Below are 19676 nucleotides of genomic sequence, written 5' to 3' on the forward strand. Positions count from 1 at the left end.
GTGATATATCACATTCATTGATTTGTGTATGTTGAATCATCCTTGCATCCCTGGGATAAATCCCAACTGATATGGTGTATTATCTTTTTGATGTCCCGTTGGATTTGATTTGCTAGTATTTTGTCAAGGATTTTTGCATTCAATACAATTCAGCATCACTTCATGATGAAAATCCTCAACAAACTAGGCATAGAAGGAACACATCTCAACATAATAAAGGCCATATACGACAAACCCACAGCTAACAGCACACTTAATGGGGAAAAGTTGAAAGCTTTTCCTCTAAGGACTGGAACAAGATGAGGATGCCCACTTTCACCATTATTCAACATAGTGCTGCAAGTCCCCACAGAGCAGTCAGGCAAGAGAAAAACAAACAAAAGGCATCCAAATTGGAAAAGAAGAAGTCAAATCATCCCTGTTTGCTGATGATATGATTTTATAATTAGAAAACCATAAAGACTCTACCAAAAACTTCTTATATTTGATACATGAGTTTAGTAAAGTTTCAGGATACAACATTAACATACTGGAAGCAGTAGCATTTCTATATACCAGTAACAATCTAGCTGAGGACTAAATCAAGAAGGCAATCCCGGCCGGGCGCGGTGGCTCAAGCCTGTAATCCCACCCAGCACTTTGGGAGGCCGAGACGGGCGGATCACGAGGTCAGGAGATCGAGACCATCCTGGCTAATACGGTGAAACCCCGTCTCTACTTAAAAATACAAGAAACTAGCCGGGCGACGAGGCAGGCGCCTGTAGTCCCAGCTCCTCCGGAGGCTGAGGCAGGAGAATGGCGTGAACCCGGGAGGCGGAGCTTGCAGTGAGCTGAGATCCGGCCACTGCACTCCAGCCTGGGTGGCAGAGCAAGACTCCGTCTCAAAAAAAAAAAAAAAAAAAAAAAGAAGGCAATCCCATTTATTAGCTACAAAAATATCGAGGAATATATTTAACCAGGGAGGTGAAAGATCTCTATAAGGAGGACTACAAAACACTGAAGAAAAAAATTATAGATGACACAAATGAATGGAAAAATATCCCATGCTCATGGATTAGAAGAATTAACATCATTAAAATGATTATATTGTTACAATAATCTATAGATTCAATACAATCCCTATCAACTTACCAATGTCATTTTTCACAGGATTAGAAAAAACAATAAATTTCGTGTGGAACTAAAAAGGAGCCTGACTAGCCAAAGGAATCCTAAGAAAAAAGAACAAAGCTGAAGGTATAACATTATCTAATTTCAAATTGTACTACAAGGTTATGGTAAACAAAACAGTATGGTATTGGCACACAAACAGACACATAGATCAACGGAACAGAATATATAACCTATAAATGAAGCCACATACTTAAAACCAACTGATCTTCAACAACACCAACAAAAATATACACTGGGGAAATAACACTATTCATTTAGTGCTGGGAAAATTGCATAGCCATATGCAGAAGAGTGAGATTGGACCCACACTTCTCACCATATACAAAAATTAACTCAAGATTGATTAAAGACCTAAATGTAAGACCTGAAACTATAAACATTCTACAAGGAAATCTGTGTAAAACTCTTTTGGACATTGGCCTAGGCAAATAATTTATGACCAAGTCCTCAAAAGCAAATGTAACAAAACAAAAATAGATGTTGGTGAGGATATGATGAAAAGGGAACACATACTGTTGGTAGGAATGTACATTCATACAACCTTTATGGGAAACAGGGTGGAGATTTCTTGAAGAACTAAAAACAGAATTACTACTCAATCCAGCAATCCCACTACTAGGTATATACCCAAAGGGAAATGACTGATTATATCAAAAAGATACCCGCATGTTTACTGTAACACTATTCACAATGGCAAAGAGATAGAAACCACCGAAGTGTCCATCAATGTAGGATTAGATAAAGAAAATGTGGTGTGTGTGTATATATATATATATATACACACACACCATGGAATATGACTCAGCCATAAAAAAGAATGGAATCCTGTCTTTTGCAGCAACATGGATGGATATGGAGGCCATTATCCTCAGTGATATAACTCAGAAACAGAAAGTCAAATACTGCCTGTTCTCACTTATAGCTGGGGGCTAAACAATGTGTACATATGGACAGGCAGAGTAGAATAACAGACACTGGGGACTATGACAGGCCGGAGGGTTCGAGGGGGTGAGGACTGACAAATTATCTATTGAGTACAATGCTTACTACTTGGGTAATGGGTATGCTAAAAGCCCAGACTTTACCACAATGCGATATTTGCATGTAAGAAACCTGCACTTGTATCCCCTAAACATATTTAAATAAATAATAAAATAATAAAAAAGAAACTATCAGTACAGTGATAAAAGGTGGATTCTTTAGACAGGAAGATCAGGGAAGGCTCCTACTTGAGGAACATCCCTAGACAGAGAGTCAACTTTGGTCTTATTTTCAATGAGAAATGTCTTTAAAACTTTGAGCCGGGTCCCACATCTACAGAGTGAGGACACCTTACGTTCGTTAGCAGATGCTCTTTCTGCTTGGTCTGCTGGTGGAAGTCATGGCACCTTCAGGAATACACATAAGAATGCCTCCTTTCCTGTACAAGGCCAACCCATGGCCTGGGAGCACCAGGCTGTGGTGTGGGCATCTCCCAGGAAAAAAATGCCTCTTGCTTTTCCTCAGAAGACTGACCGAAATTGACAACTCTCAGACTGTGTGCTAGGAAATCACTTGGGATTCTAACTACTTCTGAAAAATGCTAATAAAAAGAAATGCAGCAAACACATTGTCAGTGAAATTTCAGAAACTCAACTACAAAGAGAAAGCAGGGAGGTTAGCATGTGAGAAAAGTTAAGGACCTAGACAGAAGATGCCCGGGGGCTGCCAGAGGGTCCCCCAAAGGCCCCCCTTGCTCTGCTCTCTTTTCCTCTCTGTCCATCCAACTGGCCTCTCAGCTTCCACTTAACCCTTCTCATCAAACAGAAAACAAATAAGTAGTTCTTTATAAAGTTTAAAGAACAAAAATGATGATTTTCACCATAGTCAAGATAAGTTGTTGATTCCTACTCCTCATGCCTGGTCTCCATTTGTCAAGAGTGTGGGCTTAGGTGTTTTGGTCAGTTCTAAGTTCAGGTGCTGGCTTTGTATCTTTCAGCCTGTGGGACGTTGGAAGCTAACCTATGATGGTTAGACAGCTGGTTAAACGTTATTGGACGTTGGAAGCTAACCTGTGATGGTTAGACAGCTGGTTAAACGTTATTTCTGCGTGTGTCTGCGAGGGCATTTTGGATGAAATTAGCATTTGAATTGCTGGAGAGCAGAAAGCAGATGGCTTTCACCAATGTGGGTGGGGCTCATCTGATCTATTCACGGATGGGAAGAAAACAGTGGAGGACGACAGAATAACCAGACCTGTTTGAGCTGGGACATGGACTTTCTGCCCTCGGCACTCCTGGTTCTCAGGTCTTCAGATTCATACTGGACCCACACCATCAGTTCTCCAGTTCTTGGGTCTTTGCACTACACCACTGGCTTTCCTGGGTCTCCAGCTGGCACATGCCAGGTTGTGGGAATTCTTAGACACCATAATCACGTGAGCCAATACCTACATTAGATCTCTTTATATATACGTCTTTTATTGGTTCTGTTTCTCTGGAGAACCCTGACTAATACATTATCTAATTCTCTGAATCTCAGCCTCCTTATCTGTGATTGGTGATGATAATGACAGCTCATGGGACTGCCTGATGCATAACATGGACTCAGTAGATGACACTGTTCAAATTCCCATCTGATCTCACTAACCCCTCCCCAAGCCCTAGGGAAGGCCTGGTTCTCCCACGTGGCCAGGGCCTGGCCACTGAGTCCTGGGAGGCACAGTGAGAGGAAATGGGTCTAGCTCATGCCCATACCTGGTCTCTGGTCCCTTCTGACCTCTTCAGATAAGTGACATAGACGCTTTCTGGGAAAGTAACAGGTTTAAAAATGACTCCAGGCCATCATCTGTGTCAAGGACCAATAGAACAGAGGCTGCCCCATCTGCCTCCATACCAGGGGCTCTCCGAGCAGGACGCAGGGCCCGCACTGTACCCCTTTACCCTCATCCGTGGGGAACAGGTTCTGGGGAACCCAGGCTGGGATGAAGGAGGCCACTTTAGTCCTTCTCGCCATCACGCCCGCAAGCTCTCCCTTAACTTACTCTTTCCTATTCCCGGGTGGCACCCTGGACATTTTGTGCGGTTCTTCTGGTCACTTTTCTGTGCAGGGGGCTATCAGCCCCAAGTCTGAGCCTCCTGAAAGATTGGGTTAGCTGCCAGCTGGCTTCCCTGTTTCACCCTTTGCCTCCTCCCCTTCTCTGGCTGCCGTCTGTGTCCCCTGTGGGGCTAGCACAGGCAGAGAGGAGGGGCAGGAGGTTGGCAAAGTCTTTCTTGCTGTCTTCCTTCAGGGCCCGCTGGGCTCGCTGGAGGTCCCAGTTCTGGCCTGCTGTCTGAGGAAGTGCTTTTGTGGGTCTTCAGAGCTCTCTGCCAGTTGAGGGGCTGTGTCCTCAGGTCCCTGGGCTGCGGTGGTGACTCCTCTCACTGACTGCTCGTGTCCACCCTCAGCCCTGGCCTCAGGGACTGGCCTTCTGTGTGGTCCCCACCATAGGTGAGTCCTGAAGCCAGCCTGCTTGGGGCCTCCTCCTTGAATCCATGCCTGGCCCTCGGACAGCTCGCAGCATCCTGGCCTTACATCCCCTACGGCCACGTGTCCTGGCCTGCACAGCCTGCTGTAGCCCCATGAACCCTGAGCTCGCCAGTTTCTGCCTTCAGGCCCTTCAGTCAGGCGTCAGAAACTCGTCTCTGCAGCTCTCAAGCCCCACAGATGACGCCCTACACCTCTCAGCTCAACACGGGGAGAGAAGACACAGGCAAAAGGCAGAGCACACTGTGCTTGGACACAAAGGCCTCTCTGTGGACTCTGAACCCCAAGTGAATTCTTGGAGCAGTTGGCTGCTCTAGAGCACCCTGTTGGCGAGTCCTGCACAGCTGCACGGGTGCCTTGCTGAGGCGCTCTCTGCCCATTACCCCAGTCCATGGGACTCAGCCAAAACTCCCTATTCCCAGGAAAATGTGCGTTTTATGCCGGGTCCCATAGGCCTCCCTCCTTGCCTGGCCATGCAAAGGTTCCAGGTAACGCAAGGAGGTATCCAGCTACAGAAGCAACACTGTTAGATAGATTCCTATTGCATGTGCTCTGTCCTCTTCTGAGGGTTTTTTTTTTTTTTTTTTTTTTTTTTTTTTTTTTTTGCCTTTTTCTTTCTCCACTGGAAACATCTGTTGCTGAAACCCTAGAAGTGCCTCCTGCATCATTGGCACAGGATTCCAACCTGAGCATCAGTGGCTTTTGTGGGGACCGGGTGGCTGTGTCCTCACTCCCGTCACCATCTGAAGCCCAGAGTGGTGGTTTCACTTGCAGGCTGATCTGTCACCTGAGGTTCTACAAACTCTGCTGTATTTGAGGGATTTCGTTAGGGCTGTGGAGCCTGGTCAAGAGGCTCTACAATGATCAGACTACATTTTGACTTTTTGGCTCCTCCATTTATCATTTTTGTGGTCTTGGAACAGTGATCTAATCCCATTAAGGCTCGGTTTTCCAATCTGTGGAAGGCGTACTGGAGGCCTGTGAGGTAGGGTTTGAAATGAGGGGATAGAGGACCCAGCACGGGTCCCTCTTATGGTCTCCCCGACCCCACCCCACCCTACCTGACCCGTGCTCACCTCCTTCCTTCTGTTCCCCCAACACCATCCAACCTTCCCACCTCACCTCTCCATTCTTTTCTGATGGGGTCACTCCCATCCAGCCTTGGTTTAGTTTCCCCTCTCTGGCCATTCCCCGAGTTCTTCCTTCTCTTTTGTGATGTGGCAACCAGAACTGTGGCTTCCAGGGGGAGGGGACCAGACTATCCTACTACATGGGACAATGTCTGGGCCATTTTGGATATTCCTAAAGGGACCTAATCCTTTTGTTAGATTACAGTTGATCACTCAGACTCTGTGGGAGATAGGGACAGACACCAAGTGGCCCCTATGTCCCCATTAGCATCTGAATCCCTTGGGCCCCAGGGAGCAGGCAGCAGGGGACCAGGCTGTGGCCTTAGGAGTCAGATGGGCTGACCAGCCATGGGGCCTTGGGGGAAGGTCCTCCTGGATGGGGTACTCAGGAGACGTGTATGTGATGATCACCTGTGATACTGTCATCATTGCTGCTGTCTTTCCCCACTCCTCCCTGTCCCTGGCAGAGACACCTGGACTGGATCCAGTCTGCCAGCATGTATCAGGCGTCTGCCCTGTGGCAGGAGGGAGAGAGGCAACCGTGAAAACGACGTGGAGGAACACTTAAGACCCATCACAGGCAGGACTTGGGAGGCGTGCAGAGTAAGAGAGCAGTTTTCCAGTCGACCGAGTCTTCAGAATGCTTGTCCTCAAATGTCCTACCAAGACAGACTGTTGGTACAGACATACCATAGCCTTAAAACATGGAGGAAGGGTGTGCCAGCGTACGTGGGTTTCTAACGATCTCATCTGTAAACATGGTCTCAGATGCCACTGCTGCTGCTGCAGCTCTGTGGGAGCCTCTTTTCCAGCCAGGGCCTCCAGGGAGAGCTGACCCATGAGGCACTAGGCCCTGCCTTGGTGGGTGGATGAGGACCCAGGTGCCCGCTGCAGGGCCCATGAGCCTGAGGGCAGCCTGGAGCTGCATGCAATCCTCCTTCTGTGGGTCTCCCTGGGTTACTGCTCACACTTTCTCATGTTTGGCTGAGACCTTTTCTAGGAGCAACACCTTTGCTTTCAGTTTCCAGAGAATACGAACTGAAGAATAAGCCATGGTCAAGGCTCTATGGCTGCCCCGTTGGTCTGGCCACACTCTTCATTCCACGCTAGAACATCCAAGGTGTTTCTGTAGGAACAAGCTAGTCCTAAACATGCACAGACGTGGAGCCTTTTTGCTGGGAACACATAAAATATCCACGGAGCTCATCTGGGAAACACCAGGCTAGCTTAATGAGCTTCTGCTTTCAGGGTGACTCCTTGAAGCCACAAATTAATTAGTTGGGGAGAAAATCCAAACTTCAGAGCCAGGTCCACTCTATGGCAATGTGTGGGAACGCTCACCATCACGTGTGACCTCCAGAGGCCAGCTGTGCCCTGAGGGCGCACACCTCACCTGGTCTGCATAACAATGTTCAAGTGGCCTGGAGGCAGCTCATGTGAGCTCACCTCTGCCTGCATAGTGCATATGGGGGCTGCGTACCCTTCCACCAGCACCTGGCAGGGGCCAGTCATCACCCACAGTCCTTCTGTGCATCCTTGTCTTGAAGCTAATGCTGGAAAGCTGGAATCTTTCTGTCTTCCACAGCATGAGGGTCCCACATTTCCCCCGTGCCATCCACCCATGCTGTGTGTAGCCCTGGGTGGCCTGGAGCTGGAGGTGAGTTCTGGGGAGAGCAGGGGCAGAACTTACCCCCCGCCTGTGCCACCGTTCTTGCTGAAGTGTGTGCGCGGCTCACTGGAGGCCAGCTTCAGCAGCTCCGTCCACTCCCGCTCCCACTCCTCCTCCGTGTACACCAGCCCTGACTGGCAGAGGGGAACTGGCTCAGAGGCGGGTGGGCCACAGCTGTGCTGCCCTCCTCTCCTCACCCTCCCAACCCAGACCAGCCTCACTGGGACCCAGGCCAGGCACATCTCTAGGTAGCTACCAACTACACTAACTGCACCCTGTTGGCCACCTTTGCTATGCACACTATATTTTCAAAAGCTCCAAGCTCTAATTCCAGAGCTGTTGGGAATCTGCCCACCAACAAGGGTCATTCTCAGGGGCTGGGGATGACTGAGCATTAACCTGTGCATGCACCTAACTGTGTCTGGCCAGTACAAAGTTTAAAGGGATAATGGATCAACCGCAGTCAGAAAGCAGGCAGATTCTTCTAGGAGAGCAAGGTCCTCATGTTTACCATGCTTGGGGACAATTGGGAATCCCTTTGGACTGAGCTCACACACAGGGGCTAGAGCCATGGGCTGCACCTGACAGCAGGCGGCCATATATAGAACTCATCATCCAAGCCAGGATGCTTTTGGGAATGAAGGTAGACAGCTTTCATAATCATGCCTTAAGAAAGCACAAGTGGACGCATAGTTGCTGTCTGCCAGGACTCTGCTATTTCAACAGGCTCCTCCTCCATGGGCTTAAAAGCAGGAGACTTTCCTGATCCCAGGGGCTGTTTCTGCCTCCCCTCATAAGACAGTCTGGGAACTAGGGATCATGCTCTGGACTTGACCATGGCCCGAGGCGGCACCTGACCTGGGTCCCGGCCTCCGGCCATGCCAGTGGATACCAACCTCCTTATTCTGCTGCGTCTGTTGCCACCTCCACCTCCGCTTCAGGGCTTCCCTCTCGGCTCCCGTCCTCATCATGGTATAGAGAGCTTTCCGTAACACCAGGTCCCGGTCGTGAAACCCCCACATTCCTGGAGCCAGGAGGCCATGGAGAACACAGGAAAGAAAGGACGTGAGGAAAAGACAAGCCAGAGGTGATGCAAACTACCACGACCCACTGGGAGGGCCTCCTGTCTGCACGCAGAGCAGCCTCCTTACTCAGCGGTTCTGTTAATTCCCTTCTAGCTTCTTCCTGAGGCTTCCCATTAAGGCAAGGAGGTGAATGAAGCAGCACATCCTGTTCTTAGCAAAATAATAGTGGGTGAAAATCAAGTGCTTTTCCTCTCTGGCGCCCTTGGCAACCTACTCTCAATGTTGCTGGTTTGCTTTGAGGACCTAATGGTCATTATCCAAGTCTTACATTTGGGTGGGGGACTGACTAGGGGACAGGGACAGGCTGTCCAGTGTCCTCATGGAGGGCTCCAGGCAAGGGAGGCCATTAGCATCCTGGCTTCTCCAGGGCCTGCCATTTCCCTCATCTCCAGCCCTGAGGCATCTCAGCTTCCTGAGAAACAGAGTGTCAGTGACACCACTGCACACACCAGGCCCACAAGAGAGCGCCTGCTTACCAGCGGGAGGGTCTCACCCTGTGTCAAGTGCTGGGAGGATATAGAGGGAAACGAACCATCTCTGAAAATGTGCTCTTGGCAGCTCAGATGTGGTCAAGAACCCCAACTCGTGGGAGAAGTGCTCAAAAGAAGGGCAGCCCTGACTGCAAGGGAAAGCACAGGGGAATCCATCCATCCATCCATCCACCCACCCACCCACTCATTCTAGGTGCTAGCAATATGTGTGGCAGTGACTGGGACACATGAAGTTCCTAAAATCTCATGGAGTGCATGTTGTGGGGAAGTGGGAAGTGAGGCAGCCATGAGGTTGGCACAGAGTGTACGATGTTGAGGGTGGCAGTTCCACGAGGAGAGGTGAGGCAGGCAGATTTGCTGTGGCATGAATGGAGACATAGGAGCAAAGGCTCAAATGGGTGGAGGAAGGAGTCAAGTTGCTGTCCCAGCACAGCGAAAGGCCAGGGACATACCCAGAGGTGGCAGTACTTGAGAAAGGGCAAGAGGGAAAGATGGCTAGAGTGGGATTGAGCGGAGAGGGAGAGTGAAAAGGGGGCTCTCAAGGGAGCTGTGAGCCTCTGGAGAGTTTTCAGAAGGAGAGTTAACATGAACTGATGTTTTCAAAGGCTCAACTGGCTGGGCATCCTTAGATATGCAAGGGACAAAAGCATTTCCACGATCCAGACTTCATAATGAGGCTGCTGTTTGAGACAGATGAGAGCTTTATTCTTCAGATTCTTTCCCCAGGTTTTACAAAGACCAAGGCAAAATATGCTCAATAATATGGGAATAGTTAATATTAACCACTATGATGAAATATGACCCAACTACTGACAATCATGTGTCTGAAAGATAACAGCAGGGAAAATTCTCAAGTCATAAGGGAAAATGTTGGATTCAAGACTGTGAACACAGCAAGATCATCATTTCACCTAAAGAATAGACAGAAGATTGGAAGACGATGACACCACCAGACTGTTAAGAGTGGCCGCTGCTGGGTGGGGGTCACTGATTTTCATTTTCTCACCATGGTGAATGTGGAGTACTTTCGCAATGCCAACAAGCAGAGTGTGCTCCAATGACATGGAGATGAAGCAGGTAAGTGGGTGCCTTGCCTTTCCTCACTGCCGGTCAAGTCTGGGGAATGTTTCCCTTGTTCTTGGTCTCCATCCTCCTCTGGGACCCTTCCAAAACCCTGATGTATTTCCCTTGAAGCCCGTTGCAGTCTTATCTCACCTACCTCTTGCTGATTAGGCCTCACTCAGGTCCAAAGAGACAGAGGTCTGGGGGCTGGCCCTTGAGGTAGGTCACAGCACCCAGTTAAAGCCACGTCTGTTGGGGATGCGAGTTTGACCAAGGACCGCATTCCTGTGTGAGGGTCATGTGTTTTGGAGAGGCACTATCCTCCAGAGTGGGTAGTGAGCAACCAGCCCTGGTGGTCCCTGGTACAAACCCAGACTCACCTATCAAAATGGATTCGGCCTTGTGCATCTAATGCTGGGCCTAAAGGGATAACTGAGGTTCCAGAAAGTCGATGATGATCCTCAATTATCCACATATTTCTGTGTTGTGTGGCTTTGTGTGATTGGGAAGCTCATGTGCCTGTTGGACAAGCTGCTGATCTCTCTGCGGTCTATTCTGAGTATGCTGACTCCCCTGTGATTTATCTGAGCAGTACCTACGTCTGTTTCCATTAGTCCAGGCCAATTGTTGACTGCTGTCAATATAGTGGATCCTCATTTCCTCAGCCTCATGCACTGCTCCCAAAACTTCCTGCTCCAGCCTTACCTTGTTCACCCTCCAAACACCCTGTCCATTCCTGCCTTTACGCTTTATCTGCGGGGCCTCCCTGCCTGCAATGTCCTCTTCTAGTCTCTGAAGTTCTTCAAGTTTCAGTAAAGATCCCACCTCCTCCAGGAAGTCCTTTTTATTTGTACCAGGCAATAGTCTCTAAGTCCCATCCCTGTGGCTATGCTTAAGGCCTCCTTCTCTCACGCCAGGTCTTTTCTTATGTGTATTCTGTCTCTTTACCAACCGCAAGCTACTTGACAAGAAGGGCCAGGATTGTTAGCTCTATCTCCTGGGGACTTTCCCAGATGACAGTGACATGGGTGACTCTGTTTAGCATATATCTTTCCTTCAATAACATGTCTTTCCTTCAATAGCATATGTCTTTCCTTGCGCAGGCCTGGAGCCTGGCTACCCTCTGTCTGTGCTGCAGAGCTTACCCAGTGAGGCGGCATGTAAAAGGCAGTTCCCATCCCCTGTCGTGGCCAGAGGAAGAAGCCGTTTACAGCTTGTGCACACAGTGGACCACCAGTTCAGGCGACCTGGAACAGAAGCTCACTTTAGAACAGGATCCCAGAAAAGGCAGGGGCCATTGGGGGTGTTTGCTAAGGAGGCACAAACATCAGGGATAGATTTTCTACAAGTTTCAGTAGAAAGGGGGAACAGTATGGTTACTTCTCTCCTCAAATAAAATACAGATTTCTTTTCCCTTTGAAGACAAGAAGTGGCCAAATCCTCCCATCAATTAGCATGAGCATTAAGAAACTCAAGGCCAGTACCTTCTCTCCTTAAATCTGAAAATGTATTTTACACAAGATAAAAAATTTCTCTGTCATTTCCTTGAATACAGCTTTCCCTCCTGAAAGCTATTTTTTCTTTTCGCCATCTAGGTTTTTTGATGCACTCATACCTTTGAAAGTAGAGTTCATATTTCATTTGATTCATCAAAACCATGATAGCTCTGTAGGTGCAGTCATGTTAAATTCCATGGACATTTACATTTAGAGACTTCTACTTCAGGGAAGATAGAGCAGATGTACTTTTTCCTATTCCTCTTACTAAGTACAATGAAAAGCCCTGAAAAAATTATGTATAAAATCATATTAGAAGACTCTGAAAATTGGAGACAAAGTGGCAGACTAGCTAGGATCCTGAGACTTGAGGAATGACATAATGGTGGGTTCCCTGGAGTTTCTTTTTGCCTAACATATCCCAGACTAGATACTGTAGAAACTGGAACCTAGAAACACCAATGAGAGCAGGCCACAAAAAACAAACAAACAAACAAACAAACCAAAAAAACAAAAAAAAAAAAAAACAAAAAAACCCCAAAACAAACAAACAAACAAAAAAACAGAAAGAAGACAGAAAAGAAAAAGCATGCTCTCTCTAGACAGAACACCAGGAAAGGGGCAGCTTAGCAAGACAGTAGCTGCTTAGACATTTCCTCTTCTATTCCAGCCAAATACCGCAGAAAAAATTATAGACCGACTACCACCCCTGCCAGCAAAGGTCTAGTGGGAAGCCTAGACTTCCACCCTCACCAGGCTGTAACAAAGTGCTCATCACTGCCTGCTCCATTGCCTGGAGAGTGTCAGAGAAGGCTGAGTTCAATGCCAAGACCTCAACCCTACTGGGTGGTAGTAAGCACCTTGCCCTCTATCTTCAGAGGACAGATAGGGAGCCTGGATTTTCACACTCATCTGGCTGTAATGAGAATCTCCGCCTCCTCTCAGCTAGGGAGTACCCCTGCCAAGAAGTACCAAGCCCATTCCCCAGGTATCAACAGGGGCAGAGGGGGAACCTATACTTCAATTACCCTCTGGCAGTTGTCAGGCAATGGCCCCCTGAACCTACCAGAGTGGCGTCAGGAGGTCTGCTAAAACACAAGATTTAAGTAAGACCCAGAGTCCTATAACTTAATACCCAATATATACCCTCTTAAATAAAAAAAAAAAAAATCACTTATACCAAGAACCAGGAAGATTTCAAACAGAACAAGAAAAAATATGAAAACTGAGATGACAGATGTTAGAATTATCTGACTGGGATTTAAAAGTAGTCATCCTAAGAATACTTCAACAAGCAATTACAAACATACCTAAGACAAATGGAAAAACAGAAAATGTAGTAAAGACATAGAAAGTCTTACCAAAACAACAGAAGATATAAAACAGAGAATATAGATAAAGAATAAAATAAAGAATAAATATAGAATAAAATAAAGAATAAAAATATGGGCAGATATAATAGGGACTGAAAAATACAAATCTGATTTTAAAAACTCAATGGATGTGCTGAAAAGCAGAATGGAGAGAAGAGAACAAGAATCAGTGTAATATAAAGGTAGAACATAGAAATTACCCAATTTGAACAATAGAGAAAAATTAGACTAAAAAAAAACACACATATACAGAACACAACTCAGGAACATGTGGGACTGTGACAAAAGTCTGGAGTCCTGTAGAAGAGTAGAAATAGGATACAGCTTAAAAAGTACTCAAAGAAACAATCACTAAAAGTTCCCAATTTTGCAAATGAACAAACAAACATACAGATTCAAGAAGCTCAGCAAACCCTGAATGGAAAAAAACCCATAGAAACTCATGCCAAAATATCATAGTCAAACTTCTAAAAACTAAAGACAAAGAAAGAAACCTTAAAAACTGCCAAGGAGAAACAACGCCTTACTTATATGGGAAAACAATTTTAAAGACAGTGGATTTCTCATTAGCTACCATGTAGGCCAGAAGGAAACAGGATAACATTTTTATTTTTTGAGACAGAGTCTTGCTCCGTCACCCAGGCTAGAGTGCAGTGGTGCAATCTCAGCTCACTGCAACCTCTGCCTCTTGGGTTCAACCCAAGTGATTTTCCTGCCTCAGCCTCCCAAGTAGCTGGGACACAGAGATGCACCACCAAACTTGGCTAATTTTTGGTATTTTTAGTAGAGATGGGGTTTTACCATGTTGGCCAGGCTAGTCTCGAACTCCTGACCTCAAGTGATCTACCTGCCTTGGCCTCCCAAAGTGCTGGAATTATAGGCGTGAGCCACCATGCCCACCCAGGATAACATTTTAAGTGCTGAGAGAAAATAACTGTCAGCCCAGAATTCTAAAGCTAGCAAAAATATTCTTCAGTAATAAGCAAGAGACAGATATATTCTCAGATGAAGTAAAGCTAGGAGATTTTGTTCCTAGCAAACCTACCTTAAATAAACGGCTAAAGGAAGTTCTCTAGGCAGAAAGGAAATGATAAAAGAAGGCATTTTGGCACATAAAGAAGGAAGAACATGGAAAGAACAAAAATATGGGCAAATACAATAGACTTTCCTTCTCCTCTTGAGATTTCTAAATTATGTCTGATGGTTAAAGCAAAAATTACGACATTGCCTATCTGTTTATATGTTTCAATGTATGTTGAATAAATATTGAAAACAATTTTATTATAAATGGTAGAGAACAAAGAAGCAAAAAAGCAGGTAAGGTTTATATGCTTCGCCAATAGTAGTAAAATGTCAATACCAATAGACTTTCATAAAGTATGTGTATATAATGTAACAACTAGAACAATTCCCAAAAAGGTTATACCAAGAAGTATACTTAACAACAACCAACATTATACAAGCTCCTCCAGAAAATAGCCAACATTACCCTGATACCAAAATCAAACAAAGTACAAAAAGAGAAAAGTGCAGAGTAACATCTCTCATGAATATGATGCAAAATTCATAAGAAAATATAAACAAGTAGAACACAGTGACATATACAAAGAACTATATACCATGTCCAAGGGATGCAAGGATGGTTTAATATTTGAAAATCAATCAATATAATTCACCATATTCATGGGCTACAGAATAAAAATCACATAATCATATCATGAATGCAGAAAAAGCATTTGACAAAATTCAATACTCACTCATAATTAAAAATTCCCATAAAACTGGGAATAGGGGGGATCTCCATAACTTGATTTAAAAAATCTACACAAGCATATAGCTAACATCATACCTAGTGGTGAAAGACTGAATGCTTTACGTCTAAGACTGGGAAAAAGACAAGGATGCCCCCTCTCTCCACTGCTATTCAACATAGTATGAGAAGTCCTAGCCAGTGAAATAAGTCAAGAGAAAGAAATAAAATCTGTATTCGCAAATCCGAAAGGAAAAAATAACACTATTTTTCTTAGCAGAGAACATGATAGTTCACACAGAAAATCATAAGAAAGCTACAAAAAAACATAGCAAATAAGCAATTTTTAAGGTCACAGGATACAAGATCAATATACACAAATCAATGGTACAGTCATCCCCTAGTATCTGCAGAGGATTGGTTCTGGGACCCTTCCCCTTCTGACACATACCAAAATCTGTGTATACTGAAGTTGACTCAGTGGAACTTGTATATATTAGAAGTTGGCCCTCCATATATATGGATTTTGCATCCTGTGAATACTGTAATTTTGATCCTCATTTGGTTGAAAAAAATCCACATATAAGTGGAAGTGGACCTCTGCAGTTCAAACCTGTGCTGTTCAAGGGTCAGTTGTATTTTACATACTAGCACAGATGTCCAAGGGGCCATGGAGCAACTGGAGTTTTCATACTTTGCTGTTGGGATTGTAAAATGGCACAATTATTTTAGAAAAACTGTTGGCAATTTCTAATACCATTCAACATACTCTGATATGGTTTGGCTCTGCGTCCTCACCCAAATCTCATCCTGAATTATAATGCCCATGTGTTAAGGGAAGGTGGTAGGTGATTAAATCATGGAGGCGGTTTCCCCCATGCTGTTCTCATGATAGTGAGTGAGTTCACATCAGATCTGATGGTTTTAACAGTGGCAGTTTCCCCTGTGCTCTCTCTCTCCTGCTGCCTTGTGAAGAAGGTGCCTACTTCCCCTTCCCCTTCCACCACGATTGTAAGTTTTCTGAGGCCTCCCCAGCCATGCTGAACTGTGAATCAATTAAACCCCTTTTGTTTGTAAATTACCCAGTCTGAGGTAATATCTTTATGGCAGTGTGAAACAGACTACTACCTACCTTTACCATATGACCCAGCAATTCCACTCATGAATATTTACCCAAGAGAAGTGAAAACATAAGACTAATACAAGAAATTCACAGCAGCCTTATTTCTCAATAAAACTAGTTGCTAACACATCTGGGATTGTGTCTCTGAAATAGCCACTGGGAGTTACCTTGGGTTTTGTTTTCTAGTGAACCCATGTCAAGACATCTTCATTCACTCTTTCTCAGGAAGCTTCAGGAGAATGTACTCCACAAAATGATGGTGGAAACCAAAACCAGAGAAATACAGGAAACAGGAGGGAAATGGGTGAACAGCACAGAAGAGAGGCAAAGGTAATCTCCAGGCTGATGGCCACAGGAGACTCTATCCAACCTGATGACAGGTGCACCTGCACTCATGGCTGCTTTTCGAAAGACTGTGGCTATGGAAAGGATAAATAGCCTGGCTCATCTAATGATGGTGTCTTACGTGTTAGGCAGGTGACACAAATGTCATCTGACATGTTACTTCTTGGATAATATTAAAATTGTTTTAAAATTGCTTCAAGTTTATGAATGGTTGTATCAAGTTTCTAATGTTATGTGAAACTTATAGTGACATATATATGTATGTTTTTATTTGGAGGATGAAATATAACATGCACCTCCCTAGGGCCTTCAACAATTTGGGAACTTCAATCAAATGAGAATGTTTATAACAGATATTTCCAATAAGTTGTAACAGTATTTTAATAAAAAATTCTTTAAAAAAGAGAGAACTATTAATAGGATTTGAACAATTGAAGAAGCAGAACATGTTCTACATTTCTACATTCCATCTGTCAATGGCTAAAGAAAACGTGGTGTAAATACACAGGAGAATACCATTCAGCTATTAACAAGAATGATGTCATTCATTGCAGCAACATGGATGAAGCTGGAGGTCATTACCCTAAGTGAAATAAATCAGGCACAAAAAGACAAATACTGCATGTTTTGAATTATATGTGGGAGCTAGAAATTTGATCACATAGAGGTAGAGAGTGCAAAGACAGATACCAGAGACTAGGAAAGGTGAGTGGTGGGGGAGGATGACGAGAAGTGGGTTAAAGGGTACAAACATACAGTAAAATAGAGGGAATACATTGAATGTTTGATAGCAGAATAGGGTGATTCTGCTTAACAAAAATGCATTGTACTCGGGTGATGAACACCCTGACTCAATCACTACACATTATATACGTGTAACAAAATTTCAAATGTACCCCATAAATTTGTACAAATAAAAAAATCTAATTTTAATAAAAGGTGTTGTTGCTCTCAGAATAGAAATAATGAAATATGAAGGATAAAGACTGCAAGTAATGCTTGAAAATTAAGGCTCTCAGAAGTATATTTATTTTAGAGTCAGAGAGTTATTGCCTAATGTATTGTGATATTAATAAAGTTTAATATAATAAAACTTATTGGTTATTTGTTTAAACTGAATCCCTATCGACTCTTCAGTGCTTTTTGGTTAAGATTCAGTGATTCCATTGTAAGAAGTGGCATTACTGATAAAAAATAACTGTGCCCTTAATTCTAAACAAAAGCATGTATTAAAATTAACACTACAAAGTTAAATAGACATTTATTTATTATATGAAGATGTTAATGCTTATGCTAACTAATTGGCATATTCTTATCAACTACAAGTCACCTTATTAAAGCTAACTGAGAGATGCAAGTAAGGGCCTTAACTGACAGTACCACTGGATGGACTGTTGTGGACATCATTGGAAAAAACATGTAGTTACTTAGTCACTTCTTTTTCTCTAGGCTGTGAAATAGCAACCTGTCTCACTTGACTTTTAAAAAGTGTGTATAACAACCAGGCTGGGATATAGTAAAACTGGGTTGCCACAAAGTAAAATAAAATGGCAAGATCTTTGCTTACAAAGGCATAAAACTAAACAGAATGGCTGTAACACCTGGAAACCCAACACATTTGACACTAAAGTGGGCAGCCTCGTTTATCCTCTGCATTGATCTCAGCTGCTAGTGCTCTGGGCAGCCGTCAGGGAGTACAGGGAACAGGAGTAGATAATCAGGGAGAGGAGGGAAAGGGAATATGCTAATGAGGCAGGTGGTCTGCATTTCTGTGGCAGACCCTGTTGTTTTGCCCACCCCGTAGCTTTTCCCTCTCATCCTCGCTGACAGAGCCCTGCTTGTGTCTGGGGCTTTTCAGGCAAGCCTCCTTGCCTGCCCCATGGGGCAACGTGCAAGTGTTCATACGTCTAAGACGATCTGTGCAATACCATCCCCCTTGCCAGGGACTGCTGTCGCCTGGCCCACAAGATGTAACAGGAAGCCTGCTGGGGCTTGCTCCTCCTTCACAAGGGCCATAATCAGGGGCTCTCTCTTGCTGCCCTGAATGATGTAGTGTGAGGATGTGTGACCTGATGTGGCCACAGCTATACTGCATCCCCAGATGGAGCCAGCACTGACCCGCTGGGGAGAGAAGAGCAGGGTGCTATGTGTGCCTGGGTCCTCCATAACACTGTGCAGCCGCCAGCCCTGCCATGAACGTCCCTGTTTTCAGACTCTGAGTTGTGTGGGATAACGATGACCTCACAGTTTCAGCTCCTGCTGGCTGGGTTAGTGTGTTCTCCTGCTCACTGCAGGACCTTCACTAAATCAACTAGCTCTGTGTCAGGGGCTGTTATTCCCATTTTACAGAGAAGGAAACTGAGGCTCACAGGGAGTAAGTAAACTTGCCCACGATCCGCTGAACCCTCACAGGAGCCCTCACACATCCAGGACAAAATCAGATCACAAAGAAGGCCAGTCTAATTTTGTTTGTTATGGTTGAGTTTGTGACAAGCCAATTTTAACTTCTCTGACCTATGTGATTTCAAAAGCTGTATTATTGAATAATGAGCAGCAGTGGAGCTCAAATTTTCTACAATGCCAAGAGCAACACACTCATCCCTCAAAACCAAATGAATGTCACTCCTCTGCCATATTTCTCCAACAAGTTCCTTTCAACGTAAAATAAAAGAAAAACAAGTAAAGAACAAACTGAAGTTCCCTCTATTTGCCTCCCCCATTTCATTCTCATTCCCTCCTCCCTCGCTGTAACACCAACATGAATTTGGCAATTTTTTCATTATATCACAGGAAGACAGTATTTAAAAATACATTATATATTCAAATCTTCAGATAAATCATACTATTAAATGTTGACGAATAGGTGCTGTACACAATGCTTATTCCTCTGCCACTGGTTCTGGGAGGCACTCGCTTGGCCTCTCCCCTGCAGTAGAGACTGAGGATTCTTCTTTAAGACTCCCGACTTGTTTTTCCTAGGTGGGGAGGGGCTATCAAATGGGTCCATATAACGAGCAAGTGCTTCAAATCCACGTTATCCCATTCCTCCCATATTCCTTCCTCCCCACACCCCAATTCCTTTCCCTTGGACTGTCCCTCTCTGCAACCTGGTTCATTGCCAGTGTCTAGGCATAGCAGGGCCTTCCCCTTCCCATCCCTACAGAGTGTGCAGATCAGCAGGGCCTCTGCTTGTTCCAGCCTTTATTACAGATACAAGGAGAGTAAGCCAGGGTCATATGGCCCAGAGGTCTACACTTGGGAGAAGGGTGAGGAATTAACCCCACTGGGGCATTCAACAATGAGATGTGAGCATTCTACATGAACTGGCTGGGAATCTTAACATATCAATTTTCATGAAAAACAAAAGAAGAGAGAACGTTTTTTAAAAAGTGAATAAAGAGCCATAACAACCAAATGTAATGCATAAAATTGGGTTTTGGCAAACAACCACATCAAAAAGTGGGTGCAGGATATG

The 19676-nt window shown here is 44.9% G+C and overlaps 1 protein-coding gene across 1 annotated transcript in view; it reads right to left on the minus strand.

Annotated features, from left to right (window-relative positions):
• The window catches only part of OTUD7A (OTU deubiquitinase 7A), a 185362-nt gene that overhangs the window by 19273 nt on the left and 146413 nt on the right, over positions 1-19676 (minus strand). The window contains exons 6-8 of the mRNA XM_017875400.1: positions 11260-11361; positions 8373-8500; positions 7498-7610 (exon numbers count right to left, since the gene is read on the minus strand). Coding sequence (XP_017730889.1) covers positions 7498-7610; positions 8373-8500; positions 11260-11361 — 343 coding nt within the window. The remainder of the gene's footprint in view (positions 1-7497; positions 7611-8372; positions 8501-11259; positions 11362-19676) is intronic.

Source organism: Rhinopithecus bieti, unplaced genomic scaffold, assembly GCF_001698545.2.
Source record: "Rhinopithecus bieti isolate Rb0 unplaced genomic scaffold, ASM169854v2 scaffold_9876, whole genome shotgun sequence".
NCBI lineage: Eukaryota > Metazoa > Chordata > Mammalia > Primates > Cercopithecidae > Rhinopithecus > Rhinopithecus bieti.